The 22,367-nt window shown below is 36.1% G+C and overlaps 1 protein-coding gene across 5 annotated transcripts in view; it reads right to left on the bottom strand.

Moving 5' to 3' along the window:
• LOC102829843 (chromosome unknown open reading frame, human C11orf30) overlaps positions 1-22,367 on the bottom strand; it is a 109,494-nt gene that overhangs the window by 27,239 nt on the left and 59,888 nt on the right. For all 5 annotated transcript variants that reach the window (XM_006865006.1, XM_006865007.1, XM_006865005.1 and 2 more), the window contains 5 exons: positions 16,197-16,346; positions 12,626-12,796; positions 6,473-6,609; positions 3,279-3,452; positions 601-799 (listed from right to left, as the gene is read on the bottom strand). In XM_006865006.1, the coding sequence (XP_006865068.1) occupies positions 601-799; positions 3,279-3,452; positions 6,473-6,609; positions 12,626-12,796; positions 16,197-16,346 (831 nt within the window). The remainder of the gene's footprint in view (positions 1-600; positions 800-3,278; positions 3,453-6,472; positions 6,610-12,625; positions 12,797-16,196; positions 16,347-22,367) is intronic.

Consider the following 22,367-nt stretch of genomic DNA (forward strand, 5'->3'; position numbering starts at 1 on the left):
CACAATAAAAACCTTAAATTAAAAAAAACAAAACAACACTGAGGACAAAAAGCTTTCCAGCTGGAGTCTAATTTCATGGCTTCCTCCTTATAAGTCAGATGACCATACAAGTATCATCTAACTTGAGACACCTTTGAATAAAAGGGGGTGCCATTAATAATTATGTTATCACAACACAGAAAAATTAGCACTGGCCCATGCAAAATGGAATGTGTGGTCACCCTACTTACAGCTCATTTCGAGCCCACCTCTGGCCACCTTGATTCTTTCTCAACCAATTCAAAAGACTGTATTCATTCAATCAAAAAAGGAATATGAGAATTACCATCTGGGAATCATGACTCTAACTAGTTTAACACTACCTACCTGACACAATCATCATCGAAAGTTACCTAATTATTTCGTGAACATAGATCATGCAGAAAAAGAATGGTAAGCCTATTAAAAATAAAGTTTAGCTATTGATTTGATATCAATCAAGAGGATCAACAAATTAAAACATAGACATTTGTTTTGAAATTCTTAGATGCAACTTCTATTTTAGAACTAAGGCACTATGTCAGTTCTAATTATGTAAATCAGAAGTAAAATTGATCTTACCTTGGGAACTTTGGGAGGACTCTGTAGAAGAGGAACTACTATCTGTATAACTCTGTGGTTCTTCTTTTCCCTCCTGAATAGATGAATTACCAGCCTCTGCTACCCTGGATGCTTGTTGTAATGTTTCTGTTACCAGCTGCCTTGTTTGCTCACTAACAACTGTAGCTTGAAATGTCACTGGTTTGGGTTTAATAAGAACCTAGAAGAACAGAAGTATATCCAAATGAAATTTTAGAGGACTATTTAAAATGCAGGAGCTCTGATAGCATAGTGGTTACGAATTGGGCTGCGAACCACAAGGTCAGCAGTTCGAAACTACCAGCGATTCCGCGGGAGAAAGATGAGGCATTCTGCTCCCGTAGAGATTTACAGCTTCGGAAACCCTGTACAGGGTCACTATGAGTCAGAGCCGACTCCACGGTACTTAACAACAACAATTTAAAATGCTAAACTTCTAGGTCACAAACAGATATTTTCCTGATATGAAAACCAACATTTTGCCCATTTATCTAGCTTTGGGTACAGCTCTGTTCAGGAAAGACTTATCTATGGACATAATATAGTCATACCACATACATCTTTTTCAATAGTACATACCAGATTGCAACAACCATGATTCTGGCATGAGCCTTTGCTCCTATTTTTTGGTGCCTATAATGACTTTTTACCTCCTGGACTGCTAAACACAGGGTCGGCAGTTCAAGTCCAGCAGTCAAACCTCAGAAACCCATTACAGGGTTGATGGCCCTTAACAACATAATGACTTTGGACACTGTGGGTAAGGTGCTGGGCTGCTAACCACAAGGACAGTTGTTCAAACTCACCAGCCACTCCACAGGAGAAAGACGAGACTTTCTGTTCCTGTAAAGATTTAAAGTCACAGAAACCCTATATAGGATCACTTTGAGTAAGAATTGACTATATTTCAGTTGTTGTTGTTGTTGTTGTTGTTAAATGCTGTCAAGTTGATTCTGACACACAGTGACCCTGTATAGGGTTTCCGAGGAGCAGCTAGTGAGTTTGAAACACTGACCTTGCAGTTCAAATGGCTTTGCAGTCTGGTGCATTAACCCACAGCGCCACACCAGAGTTTTTTTAGATAATGATTTTAGGGGTCATTTTACAACTTGTAGGAATATAAAGAAAGACACAAGGAGCCTAGAATCTCATGGCAATTTCTGAGTCACAATATTAGGCCAGGACTGCCTCCCTCTGAACAATTATTGCTGTTAAGTGTCAACAAATGGGTTCTGGCTCATAATGACCTTGTAAAGATTGTAAATCTTTGCGGGAGCAGAAACCCTCATCATTCTCCTAAGAAGTGGCAGATGGACTTGAACTTCAGACCTTGTGGTTCACAGTCTAGTACTTATTCTACAGAGATACCTTGCTTCCTGAACATTTGATCAGTATAATAAAAATAAAATTTTAATTTTATGAAGGTATTGATTGTTTCTCAGGTTTCTTTTCACTAGCAACCTAATGAAATTCCTAATGGACACAATTACACTTGCTTGGGACAACAAGTAAACTTCCTTGAGACCTACGTAACCTCTGATGAAAACCTCAATGGAATACTTATTGAGACAACGATTAGAAGCAACATGGACTGTGTGGTGGGTTAACTTCCTGGCAAAGGTTAAAACAACAGGCAATGAAACAGTGAAATCAGAGAAAATTTTCAAGCTAGACAATTCCACTTCAAAATATGGATTCTTGGAGTTGACTTCAATTGGGTCCATGAAAGAAAAAAATGTTAACTCACTACAATTACTCTTATTTCTACCATGTACGTGATTTTAAACCTTTTGGAACTCTATTAAGTCACTCCAGTCCATGAATTCAAGAACAAAAACATGGATTATATTATGACTTATACATATGATTGAGAAAATGAAATTGTTACTACTGACAATCAATATGCAGTTTAAACAGGAATCTTATTTCTAATCATAAAACTTAAATTTAGATATATAAATTATTTAGCTAAAATTCGAAGAAAACAGATCCTGAACGCAAATTAGTTTATAGGTAAATTAATACATTTAACAAAAATTATAGGATAGTATTTCTCAACCAAAGTTCTAAATACTCATTGCTTCCTTGATGTTCTCAGAACAGTAGTTAAACACCTGCAAAATAAATAGTGATTAGTAACACAAGTTTAAAATCCTGAGCTTCAAATTCCTAAGCAAAAACTTCAGGAAAATCTCCTATATCTTCTGTTAATTGAAAAATGAATAGCTTCTCCATAACTTAGGATGAAGTGAAGCAGATTTTATAAGCAAAGAATATGCACTTGGAGGTCACGTTGGCTTATAAAAAGTAAATACTTTACTTTGTGAGATTCTGAATAACTATCATCTTCCCTTCATCTTCCCTTAACCATCTTCTACTCCTCAAATAACAATATGCACCTTCAGCAAAATTTATTCCAGGAGGACACTTTCCCCAGTCTCAGTTAATGGCATGACACATATATTTAGGTATCTAACAAAAGTGCTGAGGAGAGAAACACAGGTTCTGAAATTAGATAAATATACTTTCAAACCTAAATTTTAACAACCTGATATTTTCCTTAAAATTATTGATCTTTTCCTTCATTTTTCTTCCTGGAAATTTTAGGAATTTGTAAAATACACAAAAGCTGAGAAAAATCACCAGATCTTACAGCTTACCTGTGTTTTCCCTTGCTGTCCATACACAATTTTTGTTGGGATGATTTTAGCTGCTGGTTGAACTGCAGAACCTATTCCTTTTGGCTGAGTTACAATCATTTTGGTAATGGGTCTTGTAGCAGTGATGATAGCTGGCTTTGCTCCGGTTGGCACTGTCTGAATAGTCTTTTCTCCCTAAATTGAAGTCAATGTTACATAAGACACTTTTATGCATTGAAATAATAATCACAGTTTAAATTAATTAAAAATCATAGACTGGTTTTACCAGGATGATGAAAAGAGAGCTGTAGATTATATTACAAACTACAACAATTAGTGATAAAAAATTCTAGACTTGGTTGCAACGACCATAGAAGTTATCTCAACCAACTTCCTGTCCAGAGAAAGAAGTATGTCCTGATGAATGAATTTAAAAAAAATTACCTCATATAAGAATATTTATTATGCTGTCCCATTCAGACAATGTTGTTGTTAAGTGCCATCGAGTTGATTCCAAGAAATACTGACCCTGTAAAGGGTTCCAGGACTACTGGTGTAGCGCAAGGGTTAATGGGCTGGACTACAAAGTTGGTTTGAACCACAAGGTCAGTGGTTCGGCAGTTCAAGCTCACAGCTGCTCCTCGGGAACCCTATACAGATAGCTATGAATTGGAACCAACTCAGTGGCACTTAACAACAATAACAAAAAGGGTTTCCAAGGAGCAGCTGGTTTTCCAAGGTAAGCAGCCCAGTGCTTAACCTACAGCGCCACACCAGGACTCCATACAATACATATATTCAAATAGGGTCAGAAAATTTTGCAAGACTATATACTAAAATGTTAACAATGATTATCTCTAAGAATTGGGATTGTGAGTCTCCCCTGACACACACACATATTAATCCTTATTTTCTAATTTATCTGAAATAAATGTTTATACAATCAGAAAATTAGTAGGTAATATACCAGTAGTTGGAATCCTGGTGTGGTGCTTTAGGATAAGCACTGGATTGCTAACCACAAGGTTGGCAGTTCAAATCTACCAGCTGCTTTTGGAAACTCTATACATGGTCACTATGAGTCGAAACCGACTCAAAAGCACTTGACAATAACATACCAGTAGCTACATGTACACACACAAAATAAACTAAGTTCCCCAAATATGAAATCATAAGGATATTCAGTAGAATGTTTATGTGGAAAAAGCCTGGTGGAGAGATAAAATCAGCAGAGATAATAATATTGCTTCTAAGGTTCTATAGAAAAATATGAAGGAAAAACTTGAGGAGCTTGTCCACATTTTATTTTTACTACGCTATTAATGCCTTTTGGTAGCATAGTGAGAGATGCGTTGAGCTGTTGAAACCTACCACCACTCCTGGTGTGGCACTACAGAAAAAGCACTAGGCTGCTAACCGCAAGATCAGTAGTTCAAACTCACCAGCCACTCCTTGGAAACCCTATACAGGTTCATTCTGAGTAGGAACCAACTTGGCAGCACTTAACAACAGTATCACTTTAATCTATTAACTAGACAGCTTAAGTTCATTAACTTCTCCATTTCCTTCATTTTCATGGGCTTAACTCTCAAACATTGTTTTACGGTCATTCATGGACTCAAATCTTTTCACTTGAACTTAACCAAAATAAATTCAAATCTTACTAACCCGTAAGATTAAAGATCAAATTAAAATATCAGAAATTTCTCACCTTATCAGTTTTCCCTAATATTTAGTTAACATCATCTAAATGTACAGCCATCTAAACTTAGTAAAGCATCCAGGTGAGTGGGCAAAGGCAATCACTTCATGAAAATGAGCTAAATAGGATTACAAACCTCAGAAGTTTAACTACTGGCTGTATTTCCCTGTCTAGTTATGCCAGGCCTGCCCAAATATGACGAACCACTCAAAGTTAATCAAGTCCAAATAACAGGTGATTTTTGAGAAGTTATTTTGATTTGTATGGGGGATATGCACAGGTGAGCAAACACTTGAGTATTATGAATCAGATGTTGTTGTTGTTGTTGTTGTTAAATGCTGTCGAGTCAGTTCCAACCCACAACGATTCTATATAGGGTTTCCCATGAGGACTGGTGAGTTTAAATCACCAGTCTTTTGATTCAAACTATCTTTGTGGTCCAATGTTCATCCTAACAGCATCACAATAGGACTCATGAATTAGATACAGCTATCAAATATTATATATATATATGACTCTTTTATCTATGTGACCATTAAGACCTAGAGTACATGCCATCCCTTTCTATGTATCAAGTTCTATGGAACTGTAAATCATACTATTCAAAATCTGAACTCTATTCCTGGCTTTACTTGTGGCTCACTGAGTGAACTCAGGCTAGGAACAACCTTAAGTTTTCTGATGTATTGAAAAATCTAATGCTGGTCTCCTACCAATAGTTACAGAATGGGATGCTTAAGAAGACTTTGTAGGTTCTACTTAAATAAATTCCATTTTCTAACAAAGTCAGACAAGGTAGGGGCACTACCAAGCCTAACAGTTAAGTAGCAAGAATACTAATAAGAAAGCCATCTACTGAGGACTTCCTATTTGCCAGGCATCTTTGTAAGCACTTTGGAAACAGTTGCAAGCTACTGAACAACCTTATTGGTAGATATTTATCATCTCCAATGTTCTAATGAAGAAATTAAAGAGATAGAATAAATCACCTAAAGTTAAACTAATACAATATTAACACAGCCTGTGTCTATCTAACTCTGAAATGCCTTCAGAACTGTATAACTGATCCAATCATTTACTAGATTTTTTTTAAAAAAACAGCTCAAAGATACAAAAATAAAAGTAACAAATCCCCATCAGTTAACTTGGTCTCAATCCCAAATATTTCTCTTTTCCCAGCCTAGACTAAATACTAGGTCAATACCTATTGATTATAAATAGGAATAAGACTGTCCTCTAACAGAATCTCCCTGAAATCAGTGAAGCTCTCCATGTGAAATGCAGCTAAGAATCTAAATCATGGTCACAAACCGCCTAGCGAGAAGCACCATATTTCAGAAGCTTTTGTGGAAATGGCCTCAGTAGGTGGTGTATCAACAGTTGTAATTACAGTATCACAGTAATTATAAATCAAGCCATTCTGGCCACTGTAGGGTTCTGAAATCTTTTAGGTAAATATTTGTATTAAAATCCTCAGTGGATTGCTGAATCTGCAGTTCAAGATCTTACTTACTCCAGCATTCAACAATGTTGTGACAACGTTTTTGCCGGGAAGGCCTTGGATGGTCGTTCCTTTCCCTGTAGTCTTTTGCACAACAATCACATTGGGCTTGGAAGTCATTGGTATTGTAGTGATTTTGGTAGTTGTTCCTTAGAAAAGGGAGGGGGAAAAAGGAGGCCTGAGTTAAGAACTAGTGATAGTTGTTTATTTCCATTTATGCTGCACACAATTAATACATGTAGTCAATGTTATCCCCAGATGGTGTGAAGACTGTCATGAGGATGAAATATGAAAGACTGAAATAGTAAGTTTTAAATTCTCCCCAAATGAGAGAATATTAAGAATTGGCTCTTACAGAAGTCATCTTTTTGAAATCTAAGGACCCATATGTCAAACCCAGAATCTAAAAACAAAACATCACTACCAATTTCCCAATCAACATTCCATTCCTGACCGGTGGGGGTTGTGTGCTGTCGAGTGGGTTCCGACTCATAGTGACCTTGTAAAGAGTTTCGGAGGTTGTAACTCTTTGAGGGAGCAGAAAGCCTCATCTTTCTTCCTTAGAGCAGCTGGTAGATTCTAACAGCTGAACTTACAGTCAGCAGGCCAGTGTATAAGTCACTATGCTAACAAAAGCTCCTCCTTTTCTGACTAGTTAACTGAAATAAATCAGAATCTTGTCTTGCCCACATCCCTATATCCTTCCACAATTTGTTTCTAGTTTACCTATCAAATTTATGCTTCATTTTCCTCTAAATGTCCTAGTTGGAAGAACTGGTACAGATATTTGATTTATTTCTTGCTTCATTCCCTGTATCCTCCAACAAAATGTGCCGAGCCCCACACTGTGTTTTCTTTATGTCACTGATTCCTCAGTGTTTGGCACACACTCAGGAACCATTCAATGAGAAAGAAAAACACCCTGTTTGCTAAGGTTGTCATGAATATACAGTTGCTTTCAAAGTATATCAATAACAGTTCGGTACGTAGGCCTACATCCCCTTTGGCTTCCCAGACTGTCTCCCTATTTTAAGTTTTTCTACCATGTAAAAGGCTCCAGGGCTCCTTGTCATATCACACATTCTTAAAAAGGCAATTTTATCATGTCAAGAGCCCAGAAAACCTATCAAATTGGTTAAAACCCTAATTCCTATTCTCTCTAATTCTAACTTCCTCTCGTGTTTCAAAATCCTACATGATCTGATCCGTAATCTACCACTTTGATTTCATTTGTTTCTATGCCAAAACCCATATTACAAACTCTAGTCTAACAACTTCACTATGGATTCTCATTACCTACTATGTGAAAAATCAAACATCTCTGCCTAAATTTCCAGATATTATCAATAATTACAAGTCAAGCTACTAACCTCGAGGTCAGCAGTTCGAAATTACCAGCTATTCCAAGGGAGAAAGATAAGGCTTTCTGCTCCCAAAAAGATTTACAGCTCAGGAAACCCTATGCAGGGTTGCCATGAGTCAGAACAGACCCAAAAGCACACCACCACCACCACCACCACCACCACCACCATCCGACTTTAGAGAGCACAGTGGCTCCAGAAGATAAACACTGGACAACGAACCACAAGATCCCTGGTTCAAGCCCACCACCCATGCCACAGGATAAAGATGAGGCTTTCTGTTCCTACAAACATTTTAAAAGCCTCAGAAACCCTATAGAGGTTCTCCATGAGTTAGAACTGACTAGATGGCATTTAAAAACAATAACAAATCAGACTTTAATTCTCATGATTATCCAACATACAGCTTGCCTCCAGTGGGCTAATTTCCACACTGGTCCGTGAGCATGCCATTATCAGTGCTACTTTTGTTCTTATAATTCTCTCTGCCTATGAAATGCAGGTATGTCACATTCTTTTTCTATAGGCCTACATATAATTTATCGAATGGCTAAGTACAGAGGACACACTCAATGAAAATATCACTAATTAACATATTCCTATGAGGCTTTCTACTCCCGTAAAGATTTACACCCTCGGAAACCCTGTACAGGGTCGCTATGGGTCGGACCCGACTCGATGGCACTTAACAACAACAACAAATAAGAAAAATTAAACAATTTTTTATTCTTTTTCACAGGAAACCTCAGCATTCCTTATAAAAGCTTTAGAAATAAGACTGCTTTAAGAATATTCTACTGATTAATTTTGGCAATGTTGGCTACAAAAAAAAGCTTTTATAATATCCTTGCCATATCCAATATCTTGTCAGCCCAAGTTAACAAACTAAGAGGTTACATTGAAAGGCACTTTTATCTATGTGCCAGCATTAAAACTGTCTTTCTTCTTTAGCTGTAGTTTCTAAGTTGTGGGCTTTTATGAGTCCCAAAAACCAAGCTGGTAATTATTAATTTAAACCTACTTTAACTTTTAAGTTAACGTCAATATCTCATCTGTGACTGGATGTATATACATCTTGACACTAATGTCTCACAAAACATTTGGTTAATAAAAAAGTGTTTTCAGAAAGTAAACATTAAAAATTATCTTGTGCTTTTAACTTTACACCAAACCACAAGGGCCACTTTTTTGATGAAGCTTGTAAAATAAGTGAATATTTCTATCTGCTAGAATATCTAATCCTTTCTTTACATAAGCTTGTCAATTTATATGACAGCTAGAAACCAAGTTCATCAGCTTAACAAAATGAAGCAAAAAATAAAGTTCAAAAATAAAAAAGGAACAGCATAAGAAAAAACAAGTACAAGTTAAATAAAAGAGAACGTAATTTATCATTAGAATTGTCAATTACAAAAGTCTAAAATTCCAGTGGTCCTTTCTCTATGCTTTCATAGCACTTACAGTTGTTACAATAAAATGTATACAAGTTCATTTGTTTCACATTCTTTAGGGCAGAGGATGTGCCTCATATACATACTTAGTTTCACAGCACCTACAATAGTATCTGGCTCTGAGCATATCCAAGAACTCATCTATATAGTCCTTACTTACAGAGTCAATACACAATGGGTGTAACTGAGAATCACATTTGGATCATAATGGGATACTGTACATTCCAGAGATTCCTATTTAAAAGGATGATGCCTGTCAAAGTTCTAGTATTATGGTAGGTATAAATATACTAGGTCAGACTGTACTACTCACAAATTCCTATATCACTCTGACAATCTTGATTTACTTGACAAGTAAATCAACCTAAAATACTGCCATGAGAGAGGGCAATATTTTAGGTTGATTTTCTTTGCTCAATGAGTGAGCAAATGAATAACTGAAAAAGTGCATAAACACTAGATATTTGTCTGGACACTGTACAAAAGCATCAGAGTCAAGTCTTGCTACTGTCAGATTCTCATAATATTCTTCAGACACAGACAAGGAATTAATCTCTTAAGGATCCAGTCTTCTGCATTAAATGAGTGTGAGTCTTCAACTTTCAACAAAGTTCACAAAAAACCATACTAAATAATTATATTTATATATATATATATATATATATATATATATATATATATATATATATTTGACTATAAAATATGAACTATATAACTGCAAAGATAGAGTCATACCTGTCATTTAATTGTTTATTCTATTTAAAAGAAAGCCTTCACTTTTCTAGAAAGCACTGTGGAAGCATTAACTTGCCTTCTAGGGCATTTTACAAAGGAAGTAAAAACTTTAGATAATAATTTATATAAAATGATGTCTATCACAGGATGATTTACACTGACAAAAAATTGTAATAACCTAAAATATTAAATAATAACAAAATGGTTAAATTATGACATATCATATGTAGGACTATTGTACAGCTAGTTATTAAAGGTGGGGAATTCAAAATACATTGAATGGCATGGGGAAATTACTAATATTACATGAAAAATAGAAAAAAATGTCTATGTCAAATCTCAATTTAACTTATTAAATCTAAATCAGTATGCAAATTAATGGAGAAAAATACATCTAAATTTTAACACAATTCTCTGTACACTAAAAATTACAGGCTTTAAATATTCTTTGTATCTCTTTGTATTTTCCAAATTCCCCATAGTGAGAGGGAGTATTATTTTAAGATTAAAAACAAAAAAAACAACTTCTACTAGATGTCTGAGTGCATTTTAAGAAAAACAGTTTTGTTGTGCTGGGGGAGACCCTAGAATCCAGCATCTGCTCATGGAAAACTGTCAATTCGTCCACTCAGCCTTCCCAGCTTAAAAATAGACTATTCCAACTTATAGGAACCCTATACAGGGTTTCCATCAATCTTTACAGGAGCATAAAGTCTCATCTGTCTCCTGTGGAGTGGCCGATGGATTTGAACTGCCAACTTGCAGCTAGTAGTCAAGTGCTTATCCTACAGCACCACCAGGGCTCCTTAATTAGGGATTAAAAACCACTAATAAACTGATAACTCCAGTATAGAATAACAAGACTATTCTAACAGAACTGTCTTTTTAGAGAACATCAGAGAAGTTCGTTGGAATAAAGTGTCAAGCACAGGTGCATGCAATAAATGAAATTGTTTTTAACTGTGTGCCAAGTATACACTACAGGCTGGAAAAGTTTAAGAACTCCTTTCATGCATATCAATACACTTGACATAGCAAGTAAATATGAGTTACTTTATATTTAAATATGAAAACAGATAATAGATATACATATATAGGCTGTACCTCTCAGACCACTTCTCTACTTATAGGAAAATGTGCTTTACTTGTAAGCTCTGATCTGGTAAAAGGCAGTTAAATAATGAATAAGGTATGGAAACAGAGGCCTCATGACATCTACACATTCCTTTAAGCCACATGATACTAGGAATTCATGTATTAGTAAAGGAAAATCCTAAAGGTCATAAAAAGGTATCAACCAATGAAAAATAAGTTCATTTTAAAAAATAATCTTTTTTCAATTAAGTAAATGCTCTATGTTATTTAAAGAAATTGTCAAGTAATAAATGATAATTTGAGTTTTAACTGTGTTAAATAAAACAGCCTCTGAAAAGCTAGAATATGATGATTCTTTTCCCTCTGGTTTCACCCTCCTCAATTTGGCAAACACTGGATTTTCTCACTTATACTTAAAAGTAGTGCCAAAATTAACAGGTTTAAATACAGTCCTTTCTGCCAATACCATACCCTGCTTTGCTATTTTCTTCACTCCCTGAGTTATCAGCAACATCAAATCACTGCCAGAAATTTCAATCCCTTGACTTTAAAATGTTAAAACAACTCACTTGGGGTATACAAACTATGACTAGTCTACAAAAATGGTACACACTTAGAGTCCATAGGGCTTACTTGGCTAGAGATTATTTACACCATTTTAATTAAAAAATAATAATCATTGAAAGTGGATGCCATGTTAACATTCCACTTTACACTCAGAACCCAAATATTGCAGAAATTAATGAGTCAATAAAAACAAGGTTAACTTCTAAAAAACCAATAAACAGACTAAGTGAAAAAAAATTTTTTAAGTAAACAGTCAATATAAATGGTGAAAAGCAAATGAACACATTTAGTTTTAATAACCTAGTGTGGCACTGTAGGTTAATGCCCTGTACTGCAAAGTCAGTTTGAACTGCAAGGTCGGCAGTTCAAGCTCACTAGTTGCTCGTTGGAAACCCTATACAGGGTCTCTATGAGTCAGAACCAACTCTATGGCACTTAACAACAACAAAGTAACATTAGCAATTGAAATTAAGATATATGTTCCCTCAAACATATTTAGCTAAACAAATACACTGATTTTTCCACTATCTAGTTTGTGTGGCCTTGAACAAGTAAATGTCATGTCTCTAAACCCAAATCTATCTCCACAATACACTGGAGGTAATAACAACTACCTCAGAGCTATTATGAAATCTAAATGTGATTACATATGCGAGACCACTTTGTAAATAAAAACTATGCAAATGTAAACTATCTTCTTCCCATTCTGACTAAAACCAATGAAATGTTCTTTATTTAGAACTATCAAAAGCTAAATGTGTGAATGAATATTCCGCACTAGAACTAAAAACCTTAAAATTCAGACCCAATACTTCATCACTAATTCTAAGGCCCCAAAAGAAAGCTTTACATTTCTAAGCAGAAAACTTATATCTAATAGAACCCTTCAACAGTGATATGTTTTTCCCTCTTACTGAACATTACCTATACCTTTAACGTATTTCAGATATACCTACCAGAAACGATATTACTGCTAATTATCTTGCCCCCCAAGGTAGCTAATGATTTGGGGACTACTGTAATGATGCTTCCACTGGTAGTTTTCACATAGGTTGCAGCTCCAGGGGTTGCAGCCATTCGACCTATGGATGGGCTCACTGTTGGCCTAGTATAGGTTGCCTGTGTGCCTGTAACAAGGGAAAAGTCAAAAGAAAAAGTGTCACCATTTTTTGTAGGATGATAACTGTAATTCAACTGAATTTCAAGGCATCAAGTCATTAATTTACAATTTTACAGTAAGTTTTCATTGCACATAGCAAGAATCATAGCCAAGTCAATTTGAATCAATTTTACACATAAAATTTTGTGATGTGTTGCATCAAATTACTAACCCAAGTATAGCTAACTTTGTTCACTTCTTTCACTACCTTTATGCCAAAAGAAACTTAAATTTAATCATCTTTGCCGCCAGAGCATTTCCGATATTTGTCTGTTGTAAATTTTAAGGTCTCGGCATCTGTTTGGGGCTGTCTCCGTGCCAAACTCAATGGCAGAACTCAGCAAACAAGGCAGTATTGTTTGCCTCAAATTTTATAAACTTTTACTGCTTTATGTTCCGCTGCCTTCTAAATATATACCTTTAAAACGATTGTTCCATTATTTTACATGAGATAAAGTTGAAATTGCCAATAATTGCCAAGGAATATTTCTCTTTAGTCTAAAAAAATTCTCTATTTACATATTTCTTCAATTTTAACTGACCTGTTAGAATATTATATGTCTCTGAAGAGATTTTATCCTATTATTTCTAGGACTTGTTCCTTTCCCAAACAAGAATTAAAAACTAATCAGATAAGCTTGTCATAGTTTTTGGTACAACTAGTAAGTCAGAAGTATTCCTAAATGAAGAATTAGTAGCCTTGGAGAAAATGAGGACAGTAACAAAGACAGTACCTTCTTCAACTGAAAAAAGATTTTTTTCATGATACTGATATATTTAGAGGCTACTATGATAGCCATTTTCAATAAACCCACATTTTTTTAGCAAGTTATACATGTTTTTAAAAACTACAATCCTACCCAAAATGGAGGGGAGAAAACCATAAAGCAAAATTACCATTTCTTCATAAACAGTGAGTCCATGTAAACAACATGTGCACACATGTAATGGACAGAAATAGTATTATGTTAAAAGTTCTGACATGCATGCCCATACATGTCTTATGACATTCCCAGGAATGAATTTCAACTTCATTTACCCGCATTCACTGGTCCTAAAATATTATTTTTGATTGCATTTTATAATAAAGGCATAAGCTAAGATCAAGAAGTCATGCATGAAGTTTGGTGGTGTCTCAGTAGTCAGAAAATACACAACTGAAACTGTATTTGCTCTGAGGCAGTTCTGAGCTAAGCCTATGAGTGGTGGAGCTCCTTGCAGCAGATCTGAAACCAGGTGTACCACACTGAAGATGGGTGGAGGTCAGGGCTCTGGAGCACCATACATGGGGCTGCTACAGCCTGAGCACAGGTAAGTCACATGACAGGCAGGGATTGTTGCCAATGTGGGCTCAGGTCCAGTGGAGCCAGCCTCACATGAAGTCAGTGACAGAATGGTGCAGGTGGGAGAGCACACTATCCCAGCCCTACAATTTGAGACAGGTGGGCAATAGGACCTGTCTTGTCCAAGCAAGAGACAAGCAACCCCTCTGCACCCAGGGCTCTCACACGCACCCCATCGAGTCTGTGCAGGCAGTAGATCAAACGGCCTGAGCACGATGGAGGGCCAACCAGACTGAGGGGTGGAATGAACACAGCTGTAGTCTCACCCACCTGAGTGGTCTCTCCAGCCACTCCTGGGCTGGAGCCAACTGGCTGCCCTGGTAAGAACGATTTCCAGGGTGGAAACAGTGAGTACTGATTGCATTGGAGAAAGGGGGTTTTCAAGAACAGGGAAGGAATCTAACCAGGAAGAGCGCTGCTTTAGAAATTGAAGGCAGACCGGTAAAGATATGTTGCTAGGAACTAAACCTCCATATCAACAGACACTAAAATGAAGACTTAACATTCAATTTGTTGGACAGGAAAAAAAATTAATTGAAGTCAACATGCAAAAAATATTGGTATAGTGAACTTATAAAAATAAGGTGTGGCAGTGTTGCACAGTATGCAAAAATATAACATGTACATTATTTATGATAAATACAGTGGTTTAAATTGTTTACAAGCATACAGCTGAGTCAGAAAAAAATATCTAGTGTAAAGTAAGTTGAATTACAACTGAAAAAATGTCAAATTAAGCTTTTGTTTTAAAAAGGAATGCACTGATTCTAACAAAGTCACACAGACATGGGTGGTGGTATGCTGTTGAGTCGGTTCTGATTCATAGCGACTCTGTATAGTTTCCTAGGATATAAATCTTTACAGGAGCAGAAAGCCTTATCCTTCTCCTACAGAGCCACTGGTAGATTTAAACTGCTGACCTTTGCAGCAGGCAGCCCAATGCATAACTCACTACCATAGGCATATTAATTTCTATCTTTCCCTACCATGAATAATCATATACACACAACAGTTATCTTTGTGTCAAACAGAGGAAAGTTTGGGAGAAACATGACAGAGATCCAATACAAAAGTAAGTGTTTAAAGGCATATGCTTTAGAGTCAAACAGAGTTGGATTCAAATCCCATTATTTGCTCCTTATTGCATGACCTTGGACAGGCTGCTAAATTCTGTTTTGCTGATGAAAATATAGATAACAAAGCATAGCTATGAAATGCAATGTTTGTTCAGTCCTTTACAATGGTTAATAAGTGATAAACTTGAGACAGGTATCATTTAATATTACTTAGATTGAGATACATTTAAAATAACAGTAATGGCTAATTCTAATATTAATAGTAATAGTTACTAAGCCCTGTGCTAGTGATCTTACATATCTGATTTCATCTAATATAAAATTGTTAGGGAATAATTATTATCCCACTTTGAGAGATAAGGGAAAAGATTTTAGAGGTAAATAACCAGTTAAAAGTCATAAAGGGTGGTTCAACCTAAAATGTTCTACACTGTTATGTCCTTAAGCTGAGGTTGGTTTGCTCTTCCATCTGGACACAACAGCATCCTGTGCTTCCTTCTGGCTCCATAGCATTTATTGCTGTAATGTAATATAGACTCTCAACCTCCTCAGAGTTAGTGCCTTGAAGGCTGAGATCATGTTTGCCTTTACTCAGCAATGCCTGACTGAGCATCTACTAATAGGCCAGTTCTCCATGGGGTACATAAAACAAACACTGCATCTTCTCCTCATGGAGTTTATGGCCTAATAAGGAGAACATCAAACAAGTCAACAAACAAATCACTAAGTAACTAGAAACTGTAGTAAGTACTATAAAGGAAATGAACAGAGGACAATAAGAAAGGAGAACAAAATAGAACTAATTTCCATAGGGGAGAGAGGAATCAAGAAAAACTTCTTTAAGGAAGGACCTCATTAATTTTTCATCCTTAGTGTCAAGCATGTTACTGGTATAGAGAAAATAATGAATGTATGATGAATGAACAGAGTAATGCCCGAGAAAACTTACCAGTAGGAGTAGTTACCAGTTTAGTTGTCATAATTGCACCATTACTGCTAACCACCATTATAGGGGAATTACTACTGGTGGGCAGAGTCGCCGTCACTGGTTTAGGTAAGATTTTACTTGGCTGAACCTGTTGTGTGATGATTTTAACACCTTTGAAAGAAGAAAGTTAAATCTCAGTACAAATTATTTTTTAAAAGCATATGCCTTATATCAACCCAAGAGGGCAGTAGTCTCACACAGTCTTGCCTAAAGACATACCTTTTTCATACCAATAAAACTCTATGCTTTTATTCCTCAAATTCCTATCTTTCCTAATTTGTCTTAATTCAAAAATACAAATAAAAACATCACACAACATATTAACAAAAGCTCTTTTAAAAACAACATTTTCCCCCTTTGTCTATAATTGTGTTTTATAGGACCTTTAAACCAAATAAAACCTAAAGATAGCCACTGGACTGGAACTTTTGTAGGCAAATAAAAGGTCTGCCCCATGGAATAATTGGGATGAAAGGACAAGGATAAAAGTAAAACACAAAAGTTAAGGTAGCACTTATATATTCCCAAATTCATCAAAGATTTTCCATGACCACTTAAATTATAAAGGCTGATGAGAGCAAAAACATTTTGTTTGAATCATTATTTTTAGTTATCTTCTTTTAAAAATACTTTTAAGAGCTTACTTAGTCAAACACAGAATATAAAATAAAGGATACATTATTACTTAACCTACATAAATTATGCATGTGGACAAGAATTTGACAGCAATGTACAACAATAAAAGTGCTAATATTAAGATATTCTTTTTACATTTTCAAAACTTTCATATAAAATTATATATTTGTTACATTAACTTGCCAAATATTAATGTAATTTATTATGCTGTTAATAACTGTTACCAAAGAAAGAAAAAATTTGTTAACACTAAACTGCCCCCCTTATCCCCTTAAAAGCACTGAACTAATTCAAGGGACAGAAGATACTGCTATAGAAAACTGAGAATGACATTACGTTTTTGGATGGTGACTCAGACTGAAATATTAGGAAGCAGACAAATGTATTCACTTGAAAATCTTACACAATGCTATACTTCTTGAAACCAACAAAAAAATTACAATTATGACACAATTAGGCAAGTTATTTCATCTTTAAGGGCAAACAAGTGAAGAAATGTCTATTCAAAATAATCTATGAAATTTGGCAAGTAAAGTGAGAATCTGTAGTATTTGAAACCAAGACTACTCTCCTCTCCCAGCTCACTAAAGCCCGGATTGGACTCCAGAGTCAAGAACACAGAATCCTAGTGTGCAAAAATAAGTGTTAGGGAGTTGATGTTCTTTAAAAACAAAACAAAACATTTTATTTACAATGCTGTTTGTTACATTGACTTTCCAAATGTCAAGTGATAATTTAAAAAAAAAACTTACGCTAACTACCAGTAATTGATAACTAAGGAAGGAAATTACTGACAGCACTTTACCAAACACTTAACACAGGGTACCAGTCAGAGGCCTTTATCCTCAGGAGGAGCAGGACTTCCACATTTCTCATCTTGCTCCAAACTACTTGTTGCTAAGGCTAAGTCCTGGGGGAGTGTACCTAAGAAATATGGGTTTCTCTCTTCCACTCATCCCCCATTGCTAAGGCTAAGTCCTGGGGGAGTGTACCTAAGAAATATGAGTTTCTCTCTTCCACTCATGCCCCATTTATGGAATAGTGGGTCTCAACCTTGGGGGTGCCAGCAATGACAATACTGAGCCCTTGGTAACCTTACCCAAGCTTGTGAGGCAATGGCTACATGCAAGGAGAAAAATAACTAGAGGACCTCAGGCAGCTGGTCCTATTCTAACATGTGCTCAACCCTAAAGCTGGTGTTTCATTCAGAGAATCTTGCCATTTTCCACACCTACATCTCCCAAAGAAACTGACTTCATTTACAACAAAACACACATAAGTTCAAGACAAAGGATACTCACAAGAACAGTATAAATTATAGTACAAGCCAATGGGAAATTTGTGGATTAAATGAAGAGCAGCCTACACTTTAGGCTGACTCGTTTGTAGGAGGGAAAGGGGAAATAGGGCAACTAGAAGGAGTCCCTCTTGATGTCAGAACATAATGATATAAGGACCAATTCTCCAGAAAAACATAACATTTTAAAGATGTAGATACCAAATGATAGATCTCTCAAAATACTTGAAACAAAACTGAGAGCTGTTTTTGTTGTTGTTGTTAGGAGCCTTCAAATCCATACAAACTCATACTGACCCTATGTACAAACAGAATGAAACACAGCCTGGTCACTGTGGCAACCTCACAATCACTGCTACGCCTGAGCCCACTGATGCTGTCACTGTGCCAATCCATCTCATTGGAGATCATCCCCTTTTTGTCCGACCCACCGCTTTACCAAACCTGGTATCCTTCTCCAGGGATTGGTCCCTCCTGACAATATGTCTGAAGTATGAGAGGCGAAGTCTGGCCATCCTGGCTTCCAAGGAGCATTCTGGCTGTACTTCTTTCAACACAGATTGGTTTGTTCTATTGGCAATCTGTGGTACTTTTAATATTCTCCTCCAACACCATAATTCAAATGCATCTATGGTCTTCCTTATTCACTGTTCAATTTTCACATGCGTATGAGGAAACTGAAAATACTATGGCTTGCACCTTAGTCCTCAAACTGACATCTTTACTCTTCGACTATAAAGAGGTCTGGTGCAACAGACTTGCCCAATATAATACGTCACTTGATTTCTTGACTGCTGTGTCCATGAGTGTTGATGGTTGATCGAAACAAAATGAAGTCTTTGACAACTTCAATCTTTTTTCCATTTATATGGATGTTGTTTACTGGTCCACTGATAAGGATTTTTATTTTCTTTACACTGAGGTACAACCCATACAGAAGGCTGTGGTCTTTGATCTTCATCAGTAAGTATTTTAAGTCCTGTTTGCTTTCAGCAAGCAAGGTTGTATCATCTGCATATTCATGAGTTATTCATGAGTCTTCCTCCAATCCTGATGTCACATTCTTCTTCATATAATCCTGCTTCTCAGATTATTTGCTCATCATATAGATTGAATAAGTATACGAGGGTGAAAGAATAAAATCCTCACATACACCTTTCCTAATTTTAAACCATCCATTGTTCCCTTGTTCTATTCAAACAACTGCCTCTTGGTTGAGGTCTATGTACAGTTCCTCATGTGCACAATTAAGTGTTCCAGAATACTCATTCTCTGCAATGGAGCCCATAGCTTGTCATGATCCACACAATCGAAAGCCCTGTGTACTCAATAAAGCACAGGTAAACATCTTTCTGGTATTCTCTACTTTCAGCCAAGATCCATCTGATGCCAGCAATGATATCCCTTGTTCCATGTCCTCTTCTGATTCTGGCTTGAGCTTCTGAAAGTTCTCTGTCAATGTATGGTTGCATCCAGTTTTTAATTATCTTAAGCAAAATTTTACTTAATATTGTATTATGTTTATAGTATGTGTAATATTAATGATATTGTCCAATGATTTCCACATTCTGTTGGGTCACCTCTCTTTGGAACAGGAACAAATATGGATCTCTTCCAGTCAGCCAGGTAGTTGTCTTCCAAATTTCGTGACATAGATGAATGAGTGCCTCCAGTACTGCATCAGTTTGTTGAAAGATTTCAATTTGCATTCTTTCAATTTCTAGAGCTTTGTTCTTTGCCAATGCCTTCAATACACCTTGGACTTCTTCCTTCAGTATCACTGGCTGTTGACCATATACTACCTCTTGAAATCTTTGAACACTGACCATTTCTTTTTGGTACAGTGACTCTGTATTCCTTTCATCTTCTATTGATGCTTTCTGCATCATTCTATATTTTGCCAATAGAATCCTTCAACATTGCAACATTGCAAGTTGAGGCTTGAAATTCTTCCTCAGTTCCCTCAGCTAGAGAAATGCTGAGTTTGTTCGTCCCTTTTGGTTTTCTAACTCCAAATCCTTACATATTTTGTTATAATATTTGACTGTCTTCTTGAGTTGTTCTTCGAAATTTTCTATTCAGTTCTTTTACCTCTCTTCATTTCTTCCATTTGCTTTAGCATCTCTAACACTGGAGAGCATGTTTCAGTGTATCTTCTGACATCCATCTTCATCTTTTCCTCGTTTGTTGTCTTCTTAACGAGTTTTTGCTTTCTTTCTGTATGATGTTCTTGACGTCATCTCACAACTCTTCTCATCTTTGGTCTTTAGTGCATCAAATCTGTTCTTCAGATGATCTCTAAATTCGAGTAGGATATGCTCAAGGTCATATTTTGGCTATATGGACTTGTTTTAATTCTCTTCAGCTTCACCCTGAACTTGCATATGAGCAATTGATGGTCTGTTCCAAAGTCTGCCCTGGCCTTTTTTTGGCTAATGATATGGAGCTTTTCCACCATCTCTTTTCATAGGAGTAGGCAATTTGATTTTTGTGTGTTCCATATGGTGAGGTTCATTGTTATGTTATTTTTAAAAAGTTATTTGCAATGAAGAAGTCATTGGTCTTGCAAAATTCTACCACAGGCTCTCCAGCATCATTTCTATCACCAATGCCATATTTTCCAACTACTGACCCTTCCCTCTGTATTTTTAACCTTTGCATTCCAATCAACAATAATTACCAATACATCCTGACTGCATGTTTGATTAATTTCAGATTGAAGACATTGGTAGAATTCTTCTATTTCATTATCACTGGCTTCAGTGGTTGGTACGTAAATCTGAATAGTAGTGGTATTAACTGGTCTTCCTTGTAGGCGCATGGATATTATACTATCACAGACAGCGTTGTACCTCATGACTGATCTGGATATGTTCTTTTTGACGATGAATGCAACACTATTCCTCTTCAATCTGTCATTCCCAGCATAGTAAATCATGTGGTTGTCAGATTCAAAATGGCCAATACCAGTCCATTTCAGCTCACTAGTGCATAGTATGTCATTGTTTATGCATTCGATTTCATTTTTGACAATTCTCAATTTTCCTGTATTCATACTTTGTACATTCTATGTTCTGATTATTAGTGGATGTTTGCAGCTATTTTACTTTGAGTTGTGCCCCACCAACAAATGAAGGTCTCAAATCGCATCATCGTGGTCAACTCTACTTTGAAGGGGCAGCTCTTCCCCAGTCGTATTTTGGGTGCCTTCCCAAAAATGAAGTCTGACAATTTCAATCTTTTCTCCATTTATCACTATGTTATTAATAGGTCCAGTAGAGGATTTCTGTTTTCCTTAAAGGAGCAATCCATACTGAAGGTTGTGGTCTTTGATCTTCATCAGTATTTTAAGTCCTCTTTGCTTTCAGCAAGCAAGGTTGTATCATCTGCATACCTCAGGTGATTAATGAGCCCTCTTCCTCCAGTCCTAATGCCATGTACTTCCTTCAGACAATCCAGCTTCTCAGATTATTTGCTCAGTATACAGATTGAATAAGTATGGTGAAAAGACAGAAAAATAGACAAATATTCCCAATTGATTTTTAACAAAGACACAAAAGCAATCCAAAAGAATATAGGCTTTTCAACAAATGGTGCTGAAGCAATCTGATATTCATACACAAGAAAATGAACCTCAATCTAAGCCTCACAACTTATACAAAATTAACTCAAAATAGATCACAGACTTAAAAATAAAACTTACAGGAAAAAAAAAGTCTTCAAGACTTAAGGCTAGGCTTAAAATGGACACCAAACGTATGATTTATAATAGGAAAAAAATGAGAAATTGAACTTCATTAAAATCTACGTTAATGAACAATGAATAGCTCTATTACTGATATTTTTGTTAATAACAAATTTCCTTCCTAACTATGATGATGAGATTTTCTGAAAACCATGGCATACAACTCTTAAATTGAGGAACCTAAGATCTATGGGAAAAATAATAGTAAGAAGACTGAGGTTTTTGAATAAATCTAGAAAAGTTTTTAAATATTTTTACATATATTAAAACAAAATCTAAATAATACAACACATAGATTATACTACATGGCTTACATTACTCATATTAGATTTGGTAGAATTCATATAATTTATTATACCTTCAAGGAGCTCTGGTAGCGTAGTGGTTACGAATCGGGCTGCGAACCTTAAGGTCAGCGGTTCGAAACTACCAGCTGCTCCGCGGGAGAAAGATG

Source organism: Chrysochloris asiatica, unplaced genomic scaffold (assembly GCF_000296735.1).
Source record: "Chrysochloris asiatica unplaced genomic scaffold, ChrAsi1.0 scaffold00074, whole genome shotgun sequence".
Taxonomy (NCBI): Eukaryota; Metazoa; Chordata; class Mammalia; order Afrosoricida; family Chrysochloridae; genus Chrysochloris; species Chrysochloris asiatica.